The sequence below is a fragment of the Lissotriton helveticus genome, chromosome 9, assembly GCF_964261635.1.
Source record: "Lissotriton helveticus chromosome 9, aLisHel1.1, whole genome shotgun sequence".
Classification (NCBI taxonomy): Eukaryota; Metazoa; Chordata; class Amphibia; order Caudata; family Salamandridae; genus Lissotriton; species Lissotriton helveticus.
In genome coordinates, this window is record NC_136070.1 from 249,721,920 (window position 1) to 249,745,867 (window position 23,948).

At 41.5% G+C, this 23,948-nt stretch overlaps 1 protein-coding gene across 1 annotated transcript in view; it reads left to right on the plus strand.

The window, feature by feature from the left end:
* Positions 1-396: 396 nt before the first annotated feature.
* The window catches only part of LIN52 (lin-52 DREAM MuvB core complex component), a 349,735-nt gene continuing 326,183 nt past the window's right edge, over positions 397-23,948 (plus strand). The window contains exons 1-2 of the mRNA XM_078659874.1: positions 397-505; positions 23,236-23,310. Coding sequence (XP_078516000.1) covers positions 487-505; positions 23,236-23,310 — 94 coding nt within the window. The 5' untranslated portion in view covers positions 397-486. The remainder of the gene's footprint in view (positions 506-23,235; positions 23,311-23,948) is intronic.

The following is a 23,948-nucleotide window of genomic DNA, read 5'->3' on the forward strand; positions in this document are numbered from 1 at the left end:
CAAGCAAGGGCACTATCCTAGCAAAGGCCGACTCTGGAATTAAGGAAGGCATTTGTTTTGGGACAAGCTCGAAGTGGAAAAAAAGAAACTTCGTTCACTGCCAGCACGATAAACTTAAAATGTTTGACTGTTCCCCGATCCGGTTCAGGGAGTAAGTTAGAGATCACCTTTATTTACAGCAAAGCGAGCACCACAGCTTGTGGCGAGTGTTTAAATTCCACGTTCGGGGCCACAGTTACTTGAACACAAGGGAGTTTGTTTTACGTACGGATTCTTATTAGGAACTCAAATGATCTCGTATTTTTGGGCTTGCTTTCTACTTCTTTTAGAGCCTGCTTGTTTTAGCCTTATTTCGAACGGAAATTGCGCTTGTTTTATACTCCAAGTACCAAATTGGCGGCCATTTTGAATTTTGATTTTGTTGTCATAATAGAACAGTTGCCGTTTTTGGGCTGTTTTATTTCCGTAACTTGGGGAGGAGGGGCAATGGCGGCTCCTGACGAAGGTAAGGAGTACATAAATAAAAATAAAAATACAGCCCACAGCCTGTCACTATTTAGCACCGACTCGCTGCGCAGTATAGTGTCTTGCCTCAACCTTTGCCTCTGTGATGCCAGAGCTGGTTCCCTAAATACGAATGCTCGACTTGTTTAGACTCAGTCAAAGAGAACATGATTGAGCTCACCCAGAGCCAGGTACGCGGGTCAGATACCTAAGCTCAGTGATGCAAAAAAATCATGTACGCTCAAAGGGACTGACTGGAGGTGTCACTTTTGTCAGAGTTCCTCTTGGCAGCAGCACTTGTGCACCACCAACCGCGAAGCCTACCTTTGCCACCACCACGTTGACCCTGTGCCTGCTGCTTCACCTGGAACGTGTGCCTACCAGTCCTAAGACTGAGAGCGTGCCATTCCCGAGTTTTACTTCAACCACGACCATGACGTCTGGTGTCCCTGAATCCTGATTCTTATCACTCCTCCCTCAGGTGCCATTAAGGATTCTTTTTATTTATTTTTTTATTTATAAAGTTTTATGTAGCGCTAGCTAGCTAGACACGTGGGTATCAGTACGCTTTACATACACAAAGTAAAAGAAAATTGCATAACATCAAAGGACATGAGGATGCATAAAGATATAAGCAAATAATCATTTACTAGTAGAAACCGAGCAGAAGGAATTACATTTTTTGTAGCCAAATGAAGTGTTATTAAAGCCTGCTTCTACCATGCCATCCGCTTGCTTTGTGCCTTTAATCACCAGGTGCACAACTGGACCTAACTTTTCGGGGTTTGGGGAAAGGGATAACACTTTGAACAGTGGAGCTGGAACAGTGTTTTGCACCAGAGTGAAAATTACTTGCTGTGGCTCTTTTCACAGTTTTGATACACTGCATAATAAGAGTCTTTTTCTGGGCAATATGTGGTCATAAGTGCATTTTAAATCACAACATACATCTAACATTGCTGTGAGCTAAACATCCTTTATGCTTTTTATGAATGGATGGAAAATGTTACATTGGAATACACATTGGGCCAACAGACCATTTAAGATTTAAAATTCCATGTTTTGTGTCTACGGGCAGTTGCATTTGCTTCAACCTCCCAAAACTTTATTTAAGATATTTTGTTATCCTCCCCTCAAAATAATGTTTTAGAAAATCGGTTGCGAAAAGTGCAGTATACAAATGTTTCTTAACATGTTGTTTTGTTCATACTGCATTTCCCAGTACACAATATCTATACATTGTTTGTATGGTTAGATGTTAGTAAATGAGACAGCTCTTGCTGTTAGAAGGGAAAATCCTTCATGTTTATGCTACATTACACATTGAAGTTGAAGCTGTACTTATTGGTACTACATGAAAAACCCTTAGTTAAATCTCCCATCATATTTTCATGGTTTGACTGGCTTGGTCACTATTATAGTCTGAAATGCAACTCACATTTGGAAAGAATTGGCGATAATAATGACGAAACACACAGAAACTCATCACATAGTCAGAATATACATGTGACCTCAATCATGGGTAACCAATACTAGAGGCTGCTACCACTGACATGCCATTGGATATCCCGGGCACTGTCCTTGCTAATTATGATCTCAGGAGTCATGACACCAGTGGTAGGATAGAAAAGTAAATATAGGTCTAAAATTTCTGTTTTCTTTCTTTATTTAATGTTTGTTGCCTCCGGCTAGCCTTTGGGTTGTAAACAAGAGGTTATTGAATGGTTAACGACAGATCAAAGAGTCAGCCATGTGTTGGGAATGGTGGTCAAATGGTGTGTGATGTCACTTCCACTGCTACTAGCATTTTACTGAAGTGCAGCACAGAACTGATACTCAAATTTGCACCATACTCAAGAACAGTAGTAATAGATTTTTTTAAAATATTAAGATAGTTGGATCTCTTGCCTTCCTTCCCAATCTGTTGGTCACATGGCCACAACTAGTTACCTATAAAGCAATGTTGTTCTTCCCAGTGAGATAATAATGCCTTGGGGCATACCCACTCTATCCAAACTTTTCCTTCCTCATTTCCTAGCCCTTGTGTCCTGCGTTCTTTTCTTCATCTCCCCTTTTGTCTATCTCCTACTCCTTCGGTCCTTCTAGATGACCTTAAGGGGGCTTTTAGAGCTATACAAATATGCAACAAAACTTCCTACGCTGACAACATACTGTTTAATCTTCGAATCATTGGCCACCGGAAATAATGTAATAACATCATCTCAAGTGTATACTACATTTCTGACTGGCTAGGAAATAGCGTGCTGAATTTGAACACAGACAAATTGGATGCTATTCTTTTGGATACACTCTTGCTTTGTTTATTTGATTCATACTGGGGTATAAGAGTGTCCCACTACTCTCCCTGCCTCTCTTCTTGTTGTGACATACCCTCCACAAATGCCAACTATTTTGGAAGTTCCCATCAAACATAAGGACAGTGTTGAAACCTTGAGTTTTGTTTGGAACTGTGGCTTGAGTCAGATCCCTGTGCGAGCACTAGAAAACACTACACTTTCATCTTGAAATCATGCGTGAGGTACAGGGTGGAAAAGTGAGAGACTAGTATTTATTATGGCAATACCATTTACAGAGGTCTCAAATGCAAAAGCTATTGCCTGTTTAAAACTCTGCTGTATTACTGATTTTTGTACTAAATGAGATGCAAATACTAACACATTAAAGCATAAGAATTCCATCAGAAGACTAGATAGTACACAGTCAAAGTGTTAAAAACAGTCATAGCCCAAGGACAGCAGGCTCATACTGAGCAAGACGTTTGGAGCAGAAACACCCACGTGATAGCAGATGGTAAATGCTCTGCAGTCAGCAGAAGTTCCGCACTGTGGGCAAGGAGTAGAACTAGATGCAAGAAGATATAAAGAACAGGAAGTTCCAATCCCAGATGTATAAGGCAGCCCAGGGGACAAACTCAAGCAAAATTCATGGAACCAGCAGCTTGCAGCCAGACATAACAACTCTGCCATGGTGAATTCCATAAGGAGGCATCAGTGTCCTATACACAAGACCAGAAGCATGGGCAACAAACAGCAGCAGGAGGACAGTGACATTGAAATGGTGCAAATATGTTGCCAGCTATCAGTGTGGCACAGCCCCTTCAAAATTGATACACACAGTCTTCAACAATGCTATCTCAGGATCTTCAAGATCCCAGGATCTCCAAGTAGGCACTGCGAAATTTGCTGCTTGAAGTGGAAAATCAGATGCTAATGCCACCACAATACAGCTGGAATTTGTCTCATGAGTCAAGAAGATCCTTAGTTGTGTGTTGAGGTGCCACCTTAACATGGTATTATGCCCTGATTCTGAGCAAAACAATGCCTTCAGCAGGATTTCAGCAACAACATGCTGGGATAGTGTAGAGATTGCAAAAGTCAGGCCCACCCTCTGCTTGTATGCCTGAAGAACAGAATTCTTCAAAGCAACACTGGATCCCTGCAGGTTAAAAGCACTGAAAAGCAGTGTTGATCGGACCAGTCGGGCACTCTGGCTGTGAGATGGCCCAGCTTGAAAGGGCGAGTGAGTAGGCCATTTTTTAGTCCAGTGTGCCGTGATAGGACCAAATATCTAGTTCACACCCTAGATCTTTCTAGCCAACCCACCTGGTAGTATCACAGTGCCCAATAGGCCAGTCTAATCTTTATTTTTCACAACAAACCAGCCAGATGTTTGGCACCAGTTCACATCTGACTGACAACTTGCACTTATTACTCCTTCTCAGTTACTTGTTGTCACACATGGTTTGCCCATCCCCTAAGGACTCCTTACTTGAGAGACACAGTTCCAATATATCACTGAGGCAGCACCAGTGCAATAAGCCAGTGCCTGTATCACCGCCCAGCACAGGATTTTTTCATTAATATCCCTTGTGATCCCATCCCCAAAATGTGGTATCTCAATAATGAGGCTCAGAAGATGAGAAGTAAACTGGTATGTCTCTAATCAAGCACTTTAGCCATGAACTGCTAGAATCCTTTCTTCCTATCCTCAACGTTCCTTCTCCCTACATCATCAGGTTCCGTTACATCATGACATTCTAAGGTGAGAATGGAAGACTCACTTCATGCACAGTACACCACAAACAGCAAGGCCAATCACTCCTATCAGCAGCCTCCCCTACAGCAATGCAGCAACCAGCACCACCTCCTCTTCCTGTCATACCCCCTCCACATAACCAAAAAGCAATTTTAAAAGTGCCTCATCTATTTCAGAAAACGTTACTTATATTCAAGGCTTATCCAAGCTGTGAGTGTGTGTAAAAAACAAAATTATTTATTGTCACTATACAAAAGACATGGTATTCCATGTAGTACTCCAGAAAGCCATCCCTATGGAAAGTTCTGTTAGTTAGGCTAAGCATATGTATTTTCATACAATACCCACAACAACATAAATTTTAAAGAAAGCAACTAAACATATACAAATCGAATGGACTATGAAATAAGCACATTCATAAATAAAACACTCTATGCCCCTCCATGCCATTCCCCTCTGACACTCTGTGCAACTCCCTCTATGCCACTCCACACTCTACTCCACTCTACACTGCTCCACTCTATAACACTCTATACCACTCCTCTCTGACACTGTACTCCACTATACACCCCTACACTCGATGCCACTATACACCATTCCACTCTACACCACTCCACGACACTCCACAACCCTCCACACCACTTCGCCACTCTACTCCACTCTATACCACTTGCCTCTACGACATTCCACTCTACTCTATGCCACTAACTTTTAGGTATGCTGAACAGCAGCCATGCTGGTGTACAGCACGGCTAAAACACATTGGCAATGCGAATTGCTCTTGCATAGGCAAGACCTGTTGGCTTTGCCAATGTTTGCTTTAAGTTTATTTCCTTTAGCCATGCTTCACAGGATGGAGGAGGCTGTATATCATGGCTAGAAACCTTTGGCATTGGTCCCAAAGGTGAGACCTATTGGCTTTGCCAGTACAGTGGGGCACACGACTGAAAGCTCAAGCCAAATGCTTGGCTCTGGCTCATCTCAAGGTCATATTTGACCCTCGAGCCTAAAATGAACCAAGCTTTAATGTGGCCTCTGCCTGTCACCTGTGCTCTAACATATGGCCTCATCTTTGATGTAAAACAGGAGAGGGAAATAGATACTCATCTGGTGGCTGAATGGCACAATATGAAATGAGAAAACTTAAGGCTTTTTCCTAGCTTAACCAAATTGTGTTTTCCTCATTCATTTAGGAGCTCTTAGAAATGTGTGAGTTCAGGGTGTGTGCTATATGAGCACCTTCCTTGTATCTGATTTAAACAGACTATAATGTTTCTCCATGTAAGAATCTAAGCTACATATAGGTGGAACTTGGCAACTGACCTGCCCCTTAATCTACTAATAGCAATGTTGTCAAGGTGAGAGATGAGCGGGACCTGAATATTTTTAAGTTAATTTTTAGGTCTCGTGCCTAGCGGTGCACTGTGGGTGAAAAACGGGGAATCTGAGCTGACCTAGGAATTGCACACATTTGTGCGTGTGAGTTTCCTTTTCAGCTACCCCATTGGCCTTAGTGTGCGTCTTTTAATTTTAATGAAAGACTGCACGCTATTGGCCAAAGGTGGGCGCATTGGCCCGCCCACAGCCTATTGGTGTCTATTACGCCCTTGGTGTGTAATAGACAACAATAGGCCGTCACGTGGTTTCAATGATCTTGCCCAGACACATGCTCGATACTTGAAACCGAAACCAAGGCTAGTTTTTCTTTACTTTTGGTATAAGCGCGGCACCCGCGCTTTACTTTTGGTGTTATAAGTAAAGCGCGGGTGCAGCGATTATACGAAAGGTATAATCGCTGCGCTTGCTGTGCTTATTTCATAGTCCATTCGATTTGTATATGTTTAGTTGCTTTCTTTAAAATTGATGTTGTGTGGGTATTGTATGAAAATACATATGCTTAGCCTAACTAACAGAACTTTCCATAGTGATGGCTTTCTGGAGTACTACATGGAATACCATGTCTTTTGTATAGTGACAATAAATAATTTTGTTTTTTACACACACTCACAAAGGTTTTCTTTGTTATAATCTGTGCCACATAAGAAATGTGGCTTATAAACTTTGGATGTTTGTTGCAGTTTCCCGTTTTTTTCCTTATGCAGAAATATAATAAAACGAACTCTGTACATTACAGTAGACCACCTTTGTCAAAATCACCAAGTTGGTGTTGTATTCTCAAAATTGTCCCCTCCATTACTGTGGCTGTGACTCTCGTGCAGTACAATTACCCTATTTCTCCCACACCTGCACTCAATAGATATCAAAATGCTTGTATGCCTTTCATATATCCACTTCTTGATGTTGCTGTCCTTATTGAGATTTTGAGAGTTTTCTACTGTAGTGTGGTAGTCGTTTTTAAAAGAAAAAATTGACACTTTGGATGGTTTTGCTTCTTAATTCTTTAGTTCCTGGTTTTCGGCGTCATTTGAGATACTTTTCTTAATGTAGAATTTATAGACCATGAGCAGTGGAGAGAGACTTGCTAGGTTTGCTTAGCCCCTGGTTTGGTCATTTTCTGTGCTAAGCTTTTTATACCGTTTCTGGATTTGTGAACCTATGTAGGCATTTACTCAGCAAACATCCCATCCCTTCCCTTCAGAGAACTCTTGACGCATTGCTTTCATGGGCGGTTTGTCTCATCATAGTTTACAGTGTTCCCTAGATTTCACTTCTTTAAGTAGAATTAGTGAAATGATTCTGTGAATTAAGTGAAGCATGTACTACTGCTTTCAAGTTACAGTTAGGTAAATATTTGGTATAAGCTGCAACTCTGGGGCAGCCCATGAAACCTTCTGAGAGCGATTTAATTATTATATACAAATACCTGGATAAAAGTAAAACTTGGTGATGGGACCCACCTTTCCATAAAGATCGCTACTCCGGATGGGCTCAAGCAGGGATCTGTGCAAGAACCCATCTTATACAAGCTATTAAATAATAATGCTTACTTGTCCCAAGAGCTAGACAATATCAATGTGCACACCCCCTAAATTTGGTGGTGTTTAAATACCAAATGTACTTTATTCCAATGATTTAGCCAAGGATGGGTTACAAAGACTTATTGATAAATTACATGATTATAATGCGCAAAACAGTCTGTAGATCAATTTAAGTAAGACCAAAACAGTAATATTTGGTGAAAAAGTCTGTAAGTCTGGAACGTGACAAAACCCTAAACAGGGAACAGGAATACAAATATCTTGGTGTCTAAATGGATTCAAGAGGCACCTACAAAAGAATACAGTAAGTGTGAAAGCGCTCGCCCTTTTGTCAGCTTTCTTAAAGACGACAATGTTGCTATGGGGCCCTAGCCTGGATCCTCTGCTGAAAATAATAAGAGCAAAATTGATCCTGACAATCACTTTTGGGAGCAAAATAATATTGGACAGCGTCTCTTCAATACTGGACAAATTGCTCACCAAATTTTATAAAACAATTTTTACGTTACCAAAAACAGCTGCTCTGGCGCATCTTGATTTTGGCCTGGAGAAAAAATCGCTGGTCAAGCAGGGGTCTTATCTTTAATTATGTCATAAGTTGTAAACTGCTAAGAAAGATAGTCTACTCTAGATGATTTATCCTAGAGACAATTAAAACAACACAGGTACCAAATCAACTCCCGAGTGTTACTAGAGGAGGCTCTAGATGCATTGTCAGCAAGCGAAATCTGGAAGCTCCATGTTTCACAGCACGTATTCAAAAAGATCATTGATAAACGCCAAAAGTTCCTGTCTTAGCTAGAAGAAAAAACCTTTCTGGCTAGGTGATCACACGCTCGATGGTAATAAATTCCTATAGTGATCAAAAACCTCTGGCCAGTATACTTAGTACGTTATTAGAATACAACGGTCCAAGACCTCTATAGTTTTCAAACTGAATTCATCAGTGAATGTTCATTAATTCAGCAAATTTAGGAGCATATATACATTGATCAGCTCTGTCCATTAATGCAAATGTTTATAAAACAATGATCTGGGCATAAAGGTAAGCAACAGTATCAATAAAGAGCAATATTTTTAATCCATTACTCCTCAGTCGAGCAAATTTACAAAAGTTCATAGTTGCAAAACATTACAATTCATAGTGGTTGCCCCAAATGGAGCGTGCAACATAGCAAAGAGGTGCCAAAAGGATGTGGATGGTGGTTAGAAAGAAAAAGGAAAAATCAAATAGATAGTGACACAAAATATTAGAGTTAATTGGCAAAGCAGTAACGGATCATCATTAACCCATCCTGTAAAACCTGACCACTAAATTATTTAGAGGAGATTTTTTCATACATTTTCTAGATGAATATATCATAAATTTTTGCACATCAATACAGAGAATATTAACTGGGTCCAGGTTATATATATATATATATATATATATATATATATATATATATATACACAGCGTCGACGTTTCGACTCGTCTTAGGGCCATACGGTCATTTTATGCCTGGGCCATGCTAGTCTTCATCAGGACAATAAAAGGGTGGGGCAACCAAGGGATTATAGATGTCCCTACAAGAGAAAATGAATATGTATTTAAACTGTTGCCTAAATCTAAATGACTAGGAGGAAATGCCCATTTATTCAATTCCCTTACCCTGAACGGTGTAAAGTGGTAAGAAATCCCACGTAACAAGTAGGTGGCTCTATATCCTATAGGAAAAATGAATGGACAGGAGGGACTTGTCAAAGTAAATGTTGGTGCGATTAATAGTCAAATTTGAAAAGGTCAATTTAAATACCTTGTAAACTCCAGATCGAGTCCGAGTTTCATTGAATGGTGGTTGATTGATGTTACCCTAAAATAATTCATAAAGTGTATGTATTAGGGTCAGCATAGCCCCATTAAGACACTCAATGATACAGATAACAATGGATAACCACAAAAAAGGGATGGTTACCTGTGATTGGGTTCTGCCAATTTGAAAATATCCTCCTCAGCGGTTTATATTTTATGAGCCCATACTGGTTTGGAAATAAGTGCTCTAATTCTCCAGCGCAGTATTCAAGTAACTACAAAGTAAGACCAAATGGACGAATTAAGTACCCGCTGTCAGTGTCAAACCAAGCTCATATGGATAGAACCTCTACTTCATATCACGCTTACCGTATGCGTCTGCTTCAAGGAGAAGTCACGGAGGCGGCAGTGTACTGTGAGCCATCCGAGACTGAATGAACCGCCGTTCGATTTGGCGATATCGAAAAGGGACTAACCCAGTAGATGTCGAGTTTATGTGTTCAGGTTATTGAGCATTACAAAACCTTCCAGAGTAGATTGTATATAGGTGATACATACATCCACTAACTCTATTAGAGGATAATTAATAAATGGCAGAACTTAGATGATTTTTTTTAAATAGATCATAACCAGAACGATTCACGAGTGAGCAACGTCGGCCATCTTGGTTTGGGTAGTGAGAATAAATCAAAAAGCCAATTACGGTTATAGTAGGATTGCCTAATTCATACCCTAAGCTATATTACACAGCGTCTTAACTAGATCAGTGGTCCTTGATTTAACCAAATGAATAGGAAGCAAATCCCAAAGTCCCTATTTAGTGGCAGCCTTATTGGATCGGTTTAAAATACTGGAACTAAATCCATCGCAAATTAAATCGGAACCAGAAATATATTCGTACCATCAAAAAGATTGTGTTTGAAATCTTAATCGACCACGTGGCCATCACTCATCGTCTATTATCACTAGAGTTGCAGTAACCCTAGGCCATTGAACCATCAGAGACCATCAGGCGTACCGAACTTTAAATACCATTGTATCGGGTCAGAGACCCCCCTCTGTAACAGTCAAATGGTTGGATCATGCTCATCAGTGATTAACGAATCCAACAGTATGGATAAGAGCCACCTCTCAATTAAAAACAAAATATATACATATATACATTACACATAGTATTCATAGACAATATAGAGACACATTTTCAACATATTCAATATACAAGAACACTTTTTATAGAGAATCATTACAAACAGATTTCCATCAGGTATAGGTAGATACTCGAATGTACATTTCAAGAGGAACCATTACAGATCTTCATCGGATCCAGGCAGATACTCAAATGCACATAAACCCAGATTCATAAGAGTGCCTCCTGCCTGTTAATTTCTTCCAATTCATTCAATCCCCTGTTAACCGTATCAAGGAGATGTATCCATTTACATTCTCTTGTGCTGAGGGTGCTATTAAAATCTCCACCCCTTGCATTAGCTCTCACTTTTTCAATAATCCACTATTTGATGCTATTCGGTTCATGTTCAAAGTTAGTAAAATGCTCCACCAAGGGGGCTCCTACAGTTTTGCAACGTATGCTGCTAGTATGCTGAAGAATACTGCATTTAGCTCTTTGGATCGTCTGGCCAACATACATAAACCCACAGGGGCACATGATGGCATAAATCACCCCTGTGGTGTTGCAATTACTGTGTTCTTTCAAAGTGTACATTTGGTTGTTATAGGTGAATGTAGTACATTCCACGGTAAGAGAGCACGCTTTACACAAGCCACATTTCTTATGGCCAGATACAGGGGGAAGGCCCCATAATGTTGTTTGGGTGACTTTGACCGGTGTAGGTAGCAAAGATTTAATCAGGTGGTCTCTAATATTTCTCCCTTTTCGGAATGCATGTAGTGGGGGCTCTAGATCACCTACTGCTTCCTTTACCAGATGCCAATGGCGATTAATTAGTAAGCACCTTTTCGATTTATAACAAGAACAAGTTCATTGCACCGACGTTTGGGATTGTGCCACATTGGAAAACATTAAAAGTGTCCGAGAACGAGCAAAGGAAACATTTGCAGATTTTGCTTGAATCAAAGTGAATCAGTAATTGACATTGTCTTAATTTGCCCTGCCCCACTGAATGAAAGAAAGGCCCTCATTCGCAGCCAATTCAACAGCTTAGGAATCCAGTCTTGCAGATTCGCCATTATTAAGGCCTTGTACCCCAAGAATACCACACTGAATTTTCATTGTAAAAATTCCTGGACGTAGCTTAAAAAAATAGAGGGCAACTAGGGCTGACTTCAGGGTCCCATGCATTGGTCACAAATTTTGACAAACCGGGCCCTCCTCTACCAATAGGCAACAGGAAAGACTGCAGGCTCTGACCCATGGTGCTCAGAATAACAGTCAGCTGAAGGATATATGGACTTAAATTGTATACACACCTCACAGCCGACCTTGAAATTAGCTTCACTGAGAAGGAAGGCAAGGCAGCATTTAGGACAACCCATGTGATAATACACTCACCGAAGAACTCTGCACAGCCAACACCGGGTCCACTAGCACATTTGAAGGCATCCTGGATACACCCATAATTGAGAGAAAGGAGCCACGAAACGATTCAACCCGAGAGATGCTGACGACACACAGAGTTTTAATAAACACCATTGCCCGGATAATTAGGAAAGGCAGGTCAGACGGAGCCCCCGGCCCCAACGGACAACCTCAGGGCTTTTTCAAGTCAGACAAAACGTTGTGGTCCGGTCTCCTTGCACCACTGTTTTGACATTGCTGGCTCAATGACCAGATCCCGGATTCCTGGAAAGGTGCCATCATTCAGCCCATCTACAAAAGTGGTAAAAAGAGATGACCCAAAAAATTGCAGAATTATAGCCCTTCTTGATATCGAATCCAAATACTACGCCAGCATTTTACAGAAGAACTGCCAACCTGGGCTGAATCAACACAGCGTCTCCACTTCAATCAGACCGGCTTCGTAGCTAATTCAGGCACAACCAGCAACCTATTGACATTAACTGTTTTGATGGAGAAGGCAGACGTTCGTCGTATGGAACTATACTGCTGCTTCATCGACTTCAAGGCGGCTTTTGATCAGGTGCCACGCGGCCGCCTATGGCAAAAATTAGACCGCTGGGGTATACCCCTGCCCTCTTACAAGCCATAATCCAACTCCACACACAGACCTGGATAAGGATAAAGTTGGGCGATGGGTCCCATGTTTCACAAATAACCCAAACAGGAAGCGGTGTTAAACAAGGCTGCGTCTTGGCGCCCATTCTTTTTAACCTGTTTATCTCGGACCTATCGCCCATACTTGACACGGTTAACTCCCATCCGCCTCAAAAGGACGGAACCCGCATCAGCAAGCTGTTATACGCTGACGACCTTGTTTTACTGAGCCACACAAAGGTAGACCTGCAGAGGCTTCTCGACAAACTCTTTCCCTACACACTTGACAATGCTCTCGAATTAAATCTGTCAAAAACAATAATTATTCATTTCAGCAAACAGAAGCAGTGGAAAAGCAGGTGGTTCTTCAATAATAAAAGCATCGATACAGTGCAACACTATAAATATTTGGGAATTTTCCTTGACTCCAGAGGTTCCTTCACCAAACAAAAAGATGCCGTCAAGGCTAAAGCACTGTCGCTTGAGGTTGCATCAGCAAAACTTTCAAAACATCTACTAGGGCCAAGCCTAACCCCTCTGCTCAAGGTGATGAAGCCCAAGATCACCAATTCCTTATCATACGGACACGAGATTATGATGGCCTAACAAACATCTTATTAAATAAATCAACCACCAGAATCTTTAAGCGAGCATGGCGCCGGCCAAGGTCTTCATCTCCGGCACAAGTCAGATTAGAACTCGGCCTGCTAGATCACAACGGCGTAGAGGCTGGTGCTTTTAAGTTCTGCAATAGACTGCGCAACTTCCAGGATGGCAGTCTTGAGACCAAACTCTGGAATGATCTATCGACCTGCGCATTTAGCCAAAAATATCGGCACCACTTGGCCCACTCCCTACAGTTACTCGGAGTCACGGAATATTGGGGAACAAATCCATCACAACAGGCATTGAAGACCTTAATTAAGCGAAGCGTTCGGCTCTGGTCTTTCCACTCCGACAGGGCAAAATTATCCAGAAGGAAACGTGCCTGGGCGTTGTCTCCGATTATAAACCGGGGGTTGAGTCATCCTACTTATCAAGCACATACTCGTTCTTTTGGAAGGTTAAGTTCATGGCCCTAATGCTAGGCGAGTGGCCCTTTTTAAAGTATTTGCCACAATGGTGACGCCTCAGTCTCAATATTGAATGTAGGAAACGCGGCTACCACTCGAAAGCTTGGAGCACATAGCCTGCACATGCCCAGCTCTGCTAAATGACAGAAGGACTTTATTGCGAGCGGAGTGGAACAAACTAGGAGCTCGCACATGGCGTCAGGCCATAATAGCAGCTATGAATCAAGAAAATACAAAGCTCAACATTCGGTTCACCAAATTTGTCATCAGAACTGCTAGAATGCTGGGGAAAGAGAAGGCAGCAATTCTTCCGCCGAGAAGGCAGCAATTCTTCCGCCAGTAGGCCTTGCCACTTCTTTGTAATAAAAACTCTAGCGGCGGCCGGCCCCTTCAGCTAGGCCTACCTGGACACGGTTTTCAGCATTTTAAAACTAGCTGTCATATTTATTTGTCCCTTCTTTTAGATTTTCTTAAAACCATTCCGTGACTGTTATGTTATCCAGCGAGCCTGATCCGTAAAAGACAAATGCATATTGTGACAAATTTTTATTTCAACCCATTTTTATCGCAAGATTATTGCACTGTTTTTGCACTAACGGGGTCCTTTTTAATTTTTTTTATTTTTGTATATGTATTCATGAGTCACATGGTTTTAACATTTTGTTATGGTTTTTAGTAATCAAACAATACATTTGAATTTATACTCACCTTGCCGTTCAGCTGTTTGTGATCCTGAAGAGAAGTTGGTGTCTTTTTTCCAATTCAGCACAAAACTGTTCGAGCTTAGACCGGCCAAAACAGCGTGCGACTAACTTTGCCAAGATCTGCTCTTACATTTATTTACAACGGTTTTAATGTTAAACGGACTTTTTGCAGTACTCCTTCAGTCCTGTCAGAGCAACAGAGGACACTAAAGTGATACTTTGTCTTCCTCCGTCAAAAGGTTTTTTTTACTTATGTGTGTAGTGTTTTTTTATGAATATAGCATCGTAATACTTATTTTTAGACAATTGGTAGCAGATTTAATTAGATGAGCTGATATCAATTGTAACAGTTTTACATTTTGCTCACGTTTGAATGAATTAATACCATAAGTAATGGTTTTAGTAAATCAGACAATATAAACAAATACATTGAAAAGTGGTAGTTGTATCTTCAGGCTACACAAAGAGCTGGATGCATTTCTTCTACTGTTTTACTGTAAATTTATAACTAGCAAATTAATTTGTTCCAAGCTGTACTTGAGCATATTCTGCATAGACATTTGTGCAATATAAATCCACATTCCAATTATTTTATTGTTCTTTGTACTTGAAGACTAAGTATTTAACATTTTCATATTCAGCCCTTTATGAACTTTCATAACACATATGTAAACAGAGAAGTATTCATATAGAAGGCAACATTTTACAACTATTTGTCACTGGCGGATCTCTCCACTGCCTCCTGGTGTGTGTAGGCAGCACAGTGACCACGTCAATAGTGCCTCATCCACATTCTATGAGTTTATCAATTGATTGTATTACTTATCTTTAGTCAATCAGTTAAATAATTGATAGTTTATCTTCATACATCCAAATAACCCAACTGATAATTTACATGCTCCAGCTACCATTTTAGTTCTCACTTTACTGAAACTCTGGCGTAAAAAAACAGGGTACAATAATTCCTATTCATTAGAATTCTTTTATGTTCGATTACCTAAGTATCATGTAAAGCAGTCAGTGTTACATCAACTATCTTCTCAAAAGATATTAATTGAAGTGAAGGACAATAATGACTAAAAGAAACCATTATGCTGCAGTATTATCTGCGGGACCTAAAAATAGATACATAAATAAAATGTCAACTAAATGAAGCCTCTGTTAGATATAGAAGAAGAAGACAGGGGAAACAGTTTTCGGTCTCACCTCTATCAGGAAACCTCATTCCGACAAATGTTTTTTATTCAGCCCAATTGCGATTGGGCCACTCTACTTAGTAATGCCTATAATACAAAGGATACATCAGTCTTACAAACCCAGACACTGATATGTTTAGATTAGGCTGGTAAAGCAATAAAAAAATAGTCTAATCTGCTTTTTGCCAGACTCAGGACTTCATATCACAGATTCTCAACATGTCAGAAAATGAAACGATTTTGCTGGGTTTTGCATAACCAGTAAGGACCGTAATCATAGTCAAATAACGTTTGCAAGGGATTGAAAAATGGAAGCTGCATAGTGGCTATGTAAATACCCTTCTCACTAAGGGAAATACTAGAATACTGGCTCCCGCATTGCGACCTTTACAGCATGAAGGTGTCCGCCCAATCCACAGAAACTTTAGACCTCACATTCCCAGAAGTCAATGAGTCACACTCCCTTTGAATGTGGTGGGCGTGGTAAATCTCCATCTCTCATCTATCTTTTTTTTTACCAATTATTATTGATTTTCCTTACAGTATCACAGAAGCAAATTTCTGTCAGTTTGAACTCTGTTACATAGTCAGGTGTAGAATTCCCACCTTGAGTACTGAGCGTTCATGACGACATAACATATTCGACAGGAGTGATTGGTCCAAAATATAAACAATAAAACAAAAGTAACTGCAGGTCACAACATTTGCAAATATATGTATAAAACATGCAATGGTCTCTATTCGTCGTTTCGCTGATTAGTCGCCTTGTATATATCCTCTCGTTTTCGAACAGGAATGTGCGGTATGCATGCTGGTTATTCCCACCCCATGACGCAGGACTGTATCTTTTGGTCACCGCATTAAGCAGATGAAGCCGGGGAAAACAGCAGGCCTATAGCATACATTAGTCGCTAATAAACAGATTCTGCTGCCCTCAATCAGGGAGACTCTCTTTATACTCCTGCAGTTTATGGAGCAATGCATCCCGGTCTGCAGCCGCTGGGACCCTGGGTAGCCCTCTAATCTCCTCTCACCTGAGCACAATGGATTCAGCCTTGCCCCACTTTAGCAGCACAGCACACCAGTGTTTTATCCCAGGGGGAGCGTGTTTGCCTCGCAGTGCATGGCAATAGTTCTACAAAGTATAAGCGGCGCTAGATCTATAAGTCGGGTTACAACGCTCCATGCTTTGTTTAGGCTTGAACAAGCCCAGGATTCCACCCACCATAGTGTTATCTACATCTCCCATCTAAATACTTAGGCACCTATTACTATGGCGGGCGGACGTACCGGGAAACGGGACCGACCGCCATAGGTGCGCCGAGCCCGCCATAGAAATTAGGATGCCACTGCCACGGTGGCATCCCGCATATATTGCATTGTGGCGGGCGGTGCTGTAAGCAGCACCCGCCAAAATGCAATATATGCATGTCGGGCATTTGCATGCACAACATGGCAGGCACCATGCGGTGCCTGCCACATTGCGCATGCAAATGGAGGGGGTACCATGGCTACCCCCAAGTGCACCCCTAACGCCCCCCAACCCCAGGGAAAGTAAACTCTGCCTGGCTTTCAATGGCGGGGTCTCCGTCATGGGCAGCCCTGCACCGCCGCCCATCCTATTATGAATGGTAGTGTCTTGCAGACACCGCCACCATATTGAAGCCCTTTTTCCGCCCGGTCACCTGTACGACCGGCGGAAAACCGGCAGATGGTATTTCTGTCCGCCAGGGTCCCCACCGCCGTCGTAACTTGGCGGGGGCAAATGGTAGGCGGGCGGTGGAGAATGGCAGGCGGATCGCCACCGCCAGACGGGCGGTGGCGATCCGCCCCCCATCCAAATAGACCCCTTAACGTCCCTGTATCTCAATGAAGGTTCAAGAAAAATACCGTAATGGAATAGCGATATTAGAGGAACTAAGGCAACACTTCTCTGTGCTGTAAAAGGGCATACATTCCAGTTCAGACAGTGATTAAAAGTGTGTAGATAACATACAAATTTCTCAAAAGCTTGGACGGTTGTGCGAAGACGTTATGCATACAAAAATATAAAAGTTGTTGAAGCATTTTTACTTTAGGTTAGTTTCTGTTAAACTACTTGTTAAATGTAGCTGGTATGCATACTCATGTAGCATAGTAATATTGTAGTAAAGTGTGGTGATAAAACTTTGAAACTAGGAAGTCTCTTCCTAGGGGGCTATTATTTTTTATTTTTATGTATTGCTACCCCACACCTCTGGTTCCAGGAGTTATGCTTGATTATTTTTTTAATGTTGCCAGAGGATGACACCTTTTTGATGAAGCGATGCTCGAGGTCGATTACTTTCTTCAGATATTGTTCTGACAGTGCTTTGGAGAAGTGTTATGAGGGCCTGATTCGGCTGCAGTTGATTCTAGATCTGGAAATATGAAAGAATTTTGAAGAATTATTTTGATGGCAAGTCAGGTGGCATAGCACTTTTTCTTAGCATTTGTGACCGAAGCCCTGTAGAATGTATAATCTCGGTTGGTTGTTTAATAAACATTATCTCATATCCTGGGCTTCAGTTCTGCTCCCATTTTTGCCCCAGTACACAATTTTAGGATTCGAAAGTGGAAAAGTCTTTGACATACCACTTGGAGATTTTAGAACCTTGACATGATCACTGGTGTTTCCGTGGCACAACAGAGTAGTAGTGCACATGAGGTCCATTGGTTGAGGATCGAAATTACGTGTTATATTGAGATAGGTTTGGCACTGAGGGGCTTTGTCGTTGCTAAGACCTGCCATCCTCGAGTGGAATAATTTCCTCCAGTGCCAGGCAAAGGTCTGTGCATTAGCCATGTCAACTTAGAGGTGTCCTGGTGAACATGGGGTCTCTTGATAGTCATTAGAGGATTGGAAACGGCCAGTGTACATTGATAGTTGGAAGATAAGAAAATGTGCCACCTAGCTTGTGCCCAACAGAATGGTTGGGTCTGAAGATGTGTTGATGATGGCTGTGACTTTCCAGACTGTGTGAATTATTTTGTGTTACAGTGATTAGGAAGGTAGAACCATACACAGAAGTCACTGAGGACGAACACATAGGGGACATTAAGAATCACTGATGTGACAGAGTTACTAATGACTCACAGAAAGTTGATATGAGAAATGATCCACAGATTAATAGGCCGGAGTAAGAGGACTTTAGGGGATGCTAATTCTCACCAGAAGGGGTTCACATTCAGGACCTGAGATGGAAGGTTAGGGCTGTTAAAGTGGTAAGGGAATGCACTGTTGCAGGACAGTCTTATATTCATTTAGGATTGTTTCATGAGTAATGCTTGCTGCATTAGATTTCATTGATGAGGAATAATTTAGGTCTGTGGTATATGTCTTATTTGTAGTAGATGTTTTTTATTAGCATGGACAGCACATTTAAGAAGATTTGGTTTAGGAGAGGCTGAAAGCTGGAGTGGTGGGAGGAGGGGGAAGGTTAGAGTGAAAAATGGGTGACTGGAAGTGTCTAACACATGGAGGAGATACTTTATATATAGCTATTTTTTATTCTAGAGCTTTACCCATGCATCGCAATATTAAAAGATTGAGGAAGATCGTACATTTCAGCAGCATTACGAGTCCATTAATATTTGTATTTAGCTTCTAAATTGAGAACCACAACAATACATACATTTGGTAGATAATTATTTTGCCCTTCTCTTTTCCCACCTTCTGCTACTGCATGCCATGGATGGTAGGTCAACACGAGTTACATTTTCCACTTAGTCTCCTATTCCATAAAAGTCTTCAATTATTTTCATATTTTGCAAAATTTCTAAGGGCAACCCCTACTGTTGCATACCACTTTCTCCGCCTCATACAGCAATCCATTCCATTAGCACATAGTTGATACGTTCGGAGATCCCAATTTTCTAGGAATATCTCTCTTAGCTGTAAGTTGTCCCTGTGTACAGAAGTATATTTTGCTTCTCTGTAACTTTTTCATCGTTAGGTATGCCATGCACAATACATTGCAGAGTGGATGGATTTTTTGTATCTAACATCTGCCTCAATTTGGTAAACTCTTTCTGATGTAGCAGCAAGTTATTATAGCTCTAACGTGTGTTTGACAAGTGCCATCTGACACCCCACACCTCAGACACGTTCCTGTTTGGCCTTGTCTCATTTTACAGAGCTTAGTGTTCTATTATAGTATATCTTATGCAGTATTTTGAACTCTATAAAGGCACAACCTGGATTTAATTGCTACTTTTCTTAAATGCATCACTGCAGGCTCACAGTCCATGTCTTCCATCTGTCCCAGGTCGTCCTTGGGAGGAGAGATTTGACTTTTGAGTCAGTGTGCGAGGAATAGTCACTAAGAACTGCAGGGTGATGGGAGAGAGAGAGAGACGTCGGTGGGTATAGTGGTGTGTCAGAGGGTAAAGGGGTTGTTGGGGCAGCCTAACTTACCAGCATTCAGAGGAGGTAGGTAAAAGGAGAGGATAGGTTATGGAGACATGACGTTGATAGGAGTAAGAATGTGGCCATAGATGAGAAAGTAGTGAAGAGGGTGAGTCGCAGATAACCATGGAAATTAAGAGGAGGGTTTAGGGGGTGGACAGCCAAGAGGGTGCAAGGTAGCTGTTGCACTTTGTAACTGTAGGTGGAAGCACTAGACATGGAACACCTTTTTCTTGGGTATTGCTACTTAGGGTATTTCTGTTTTACAGGTATTCTTGGCCCTTGTCACCAATCCCAGAGATTACACTGTTAAACAGGTTAGCTTATTAGTTCTATGATCCGTGTCTTAAACTATACATGAATGTCTATTCGGAAACAGAAATGTCAGCTTTGTTGGAGATATTTACTTTTAGGGTTTAAGCTTAGTGGTGGTCTTTTTCTAACCATTTGTTAAGGGACTTTGCTTTTTTGGGGGCGGAATGTTGGCCGACGGGGTGATCCAGTATTTTTTTTTTCTGCACAAGCTGCCTGGTTGTGAAAGACATATTGTGGGCTTACAAAGAATATACAGCGGCTTGCAGCCCACCCAGCTCATCATTGGTTGACTTTGCTGTCACTCTTATTTGCCTGATTCCTATTTGTATCCTTCCCAATATTGTGTTTGTTTTTCCCATGAAGCATAGCCTCTTTACCATAGCCTTGACTGGATAGCTTCTCTGCTTCCACTGCTTGCTTTTAGGGAACAACTTTTTTTTAAGCACTCCTTGAGATTGCATGTGTTTTCCAGTTATCCCCCCTTATGCTCCTTGCTTTCTCCACTAGGTTACTTTCTCTCGCCCATTTGCTTCTCTCGCCCCAAGTGGTGCTTTTCAAGTGGTGCTTTTCACTTTAAAAAAAATTACCAATCCATCTGGGATCAGTGAATAAAAAGACAAAAAACACACATATCATTTTGTAGACTCATGCATGTGTGTTGAACGTTATGCACATCCCTATAAATTGACGTAGCGAAGGCATAATTTAAAAATTTTTTTAACAACCATGCTACGCCGCAATGCTGTACAGCATGGCTAAAAAGATTGGCAAACCCAATAGGTATAATAGGTGAGACCTGTTGGCCTTTCCAATGCTTATTTAATGGTCGTGATCTTTTTGGATTAATCATTATCCTATTTCTTTATTGTGGTTTTTTTGTCTCACATAATGCTGATGAAAGTTTTCCACTTAGATTGGATGAAATGTGCGTGATGGGTGCATGGGAGAAGATGGAAAGGGAGACTGGGGATGACGGAAGGCTGTGAAAGGGCAGACTGGGTTAAGATGTGGGTAGCATGGCGAGGATAGACTAGAGTGTTGAGACTTGGGGGAAAATAGGGAATGTGGGAAAGGCAACAAAGTTTATAATATTGAAATGAATTCACTTCAGAGCCATGGCCCAGTAGCTCCCAATAATGTGTTGCATATATACATATACCGAAAGGCAAAAGAATGTGTGGCAACTCAAGCAATTGGTGTCTTAAGCCCAGATGTGGGAGCTTTCCACACGTAATACACACGTGAGTGTAGCCACCGAAGCTAAAGACTACACCAGGGACATCAATATAATAGTTTGTTGCACTATTCAGATGTCAGATTGTCCGAAACAGGGTTGACAAGTTCCTGAACGCTCTTGTTAGTGGAATTGCTGCTGTATGAATTCATAGACGAGGAAGACCCATTTCACACGTTTGATACCATTTCGGCTAAACATTCACCGGGAGGTGCAATTGAACTGTGTCTAAATAATATTTAGAAATGGTTGTGGCAGTACGGACTTGTTGTGCCAAAACGTCTGATTCTATTTTCTGGTAGCCTGATTTTGTATTCTGATAAATTTGTTCTATAAGGCTCGTTTCTAGATTGGCGCAGTGGGACCTCCTCAATTAATAGTCAAAGCACTTGGTTGGCGGGCCCCCTGCTGTAATTTAAGTGAGCTCCTTAGTCTTTTGCCCGGTAAATGTTTTGCCATTTTGCCTCTAATTTCCTATTTTTCTGTTTTGTGCTCTTAATATTTGCAGCAAACCATTCTTCTGTATTTGTTTGAACCCAACATCTCCTTCTTGTGGCTAGACTATTTTGAGGCTTGTTACAGATGCCTGAAATTTCCTTCAAGAGGGAAGCAATTAGGAACACTGTCTGGTTGAAGTTAAAAAAGCCAATGTTTACATAGTGGTAGCCCTTATTTCTCATATGGCAACATATAGGTGAGTTATACATGTAAGGCACAACAGTGGAATAATTTGAAAAACTATGCCCTGGTGGTCAGGCGATTTTAGTTACCTATATTGCACATTAGAGACTGTATTTTCTTTGATTTAAGACTAAATTAAGGATGTGCCAAATGTGATGTGAACAGACAGTAACTATTCACTGAAATCCTATTATGCACATATAATCAGCAGACTTCTTTTCAAAGCCCCCCAGGGATATGCACCTGGAAGATTACAATTTACAATTAGTAAGACCTGCTGAGCTCTCAAAGTATCCTAGAATGTGGTATATTTTCTGTGTCCTGGCACAGTCAGTTCTAGTGTTTGTTCTGGCAGCATGAAGTGTATCTGCTGGAACCATGCATGGGGTATTTCTTGTAGAAACCGACACCAGGGTGTTTCTTGTTGGTCCTTGTCCTTGCATGTATTTACTTTGGTATGATGGAGAGTGTCTCTATTAAGACATGAGGCTGGGTGTATCCGATGACACCTTGGTCCTGGTAAGATTGCTGAGACCTGGCACGTGTGTCTCTTTGTCTCTGGCATGTAATGTGTGTGTGAGTGATTGAGTCAGAAATTAGGTGTCTCTTGAAGGACTTGGCAAGGGAGGGCTTTAACAGGATCCACCAAAGGATCTCTACGGTAAGACCTGGAATAAGGTGTGTCTAAATGTGGGCCTTGCATAAAATGTGCTTTCTAAGGCCTGTGCAAGTTCTCACTTGCAGCATCTGTCATAGGGTGTGTCTGCTTGGTGCTTATATGAAGTGTCTCTATTAGGACCCAACACAGATATCTCTGGAAGACCTGGCACAGTGTTCGTCTGGTAGGTCCTGTGAGGAGTGTTGTTCTCTGGTGCTGAAGCAGACTGACTCGACTTAAACTTTTAATTACCCCACAAATTCAGCAGTGTCTAATCTGCCCGTTCAACATCCTGGATCCACGGAGCAGAACAAACTCACAGTTGTGGGTGGAGTGGCACAAAATTCAAAGATGTGAAATGTCCTGATATTCCGCCATCGGTATGCTGCATTCATGTATGCTGCCTAGTGTATCAAATGAACAGGTGTTTTCTGTACGGATTTTGATCTGCTCTGTTGTTTTAGGGGCAGATCTGGAGGCTTCTTTGCTGAGCTTTGAGAAGCTGGACAGGGCTTCACCGGACCTCTGGCCAGAGCAACGTAAGTGTATTTATTATCAGGCCATGTAATAGGCAGAGCTTACCACAACCCGGTCTTTCTTAATCCACACATTTCGAGAAAAGTTATCATTGTGCAAGAGTGGGTCTTGGCTGTCCTGGAGGGAGAAGTGGGTGTCACAGGTAGGTGAGCTTGTGACTCGGCACTGTAATCTTGTATTCAATCAGGTTTGTCGCATTGTCTCCCTCTGTGTTTAGGGTCTGCAATCACTGTATGCTATAAGGAAGAACACACCAGTAGGGTTTAAAAATGAAATGCCTTTTTCCAGGCAAGAAGGAAGGGTGATACAGGAATTTCTTATTCTTAAAAGACCCTTATGTCAGCTTTCATTGAGATTTTCAGTCACTTAAAATGTTTGTGATTTTCTTTTCCCTGCCCTCTTCCCTCTTTATATATGTTTGCCACTCCCCTAGTCGATCTGCTTTTTACTTAATTATCTCTCCCAAAACATGCGGGATACTCCCTCCCATGTTGCTGTCTGATCCCCATCAACTTTTTCTCTTCTCTCCTTTTTCGACACCACGTCTGCTCTACTTCTTTTCTTTTCTCCTCTTTCATCTCTTTTCATCCCTTCATTTAATCTTTCTGTCTCCCTCGCTGCTGTTTTCCTCTTTCCTGTG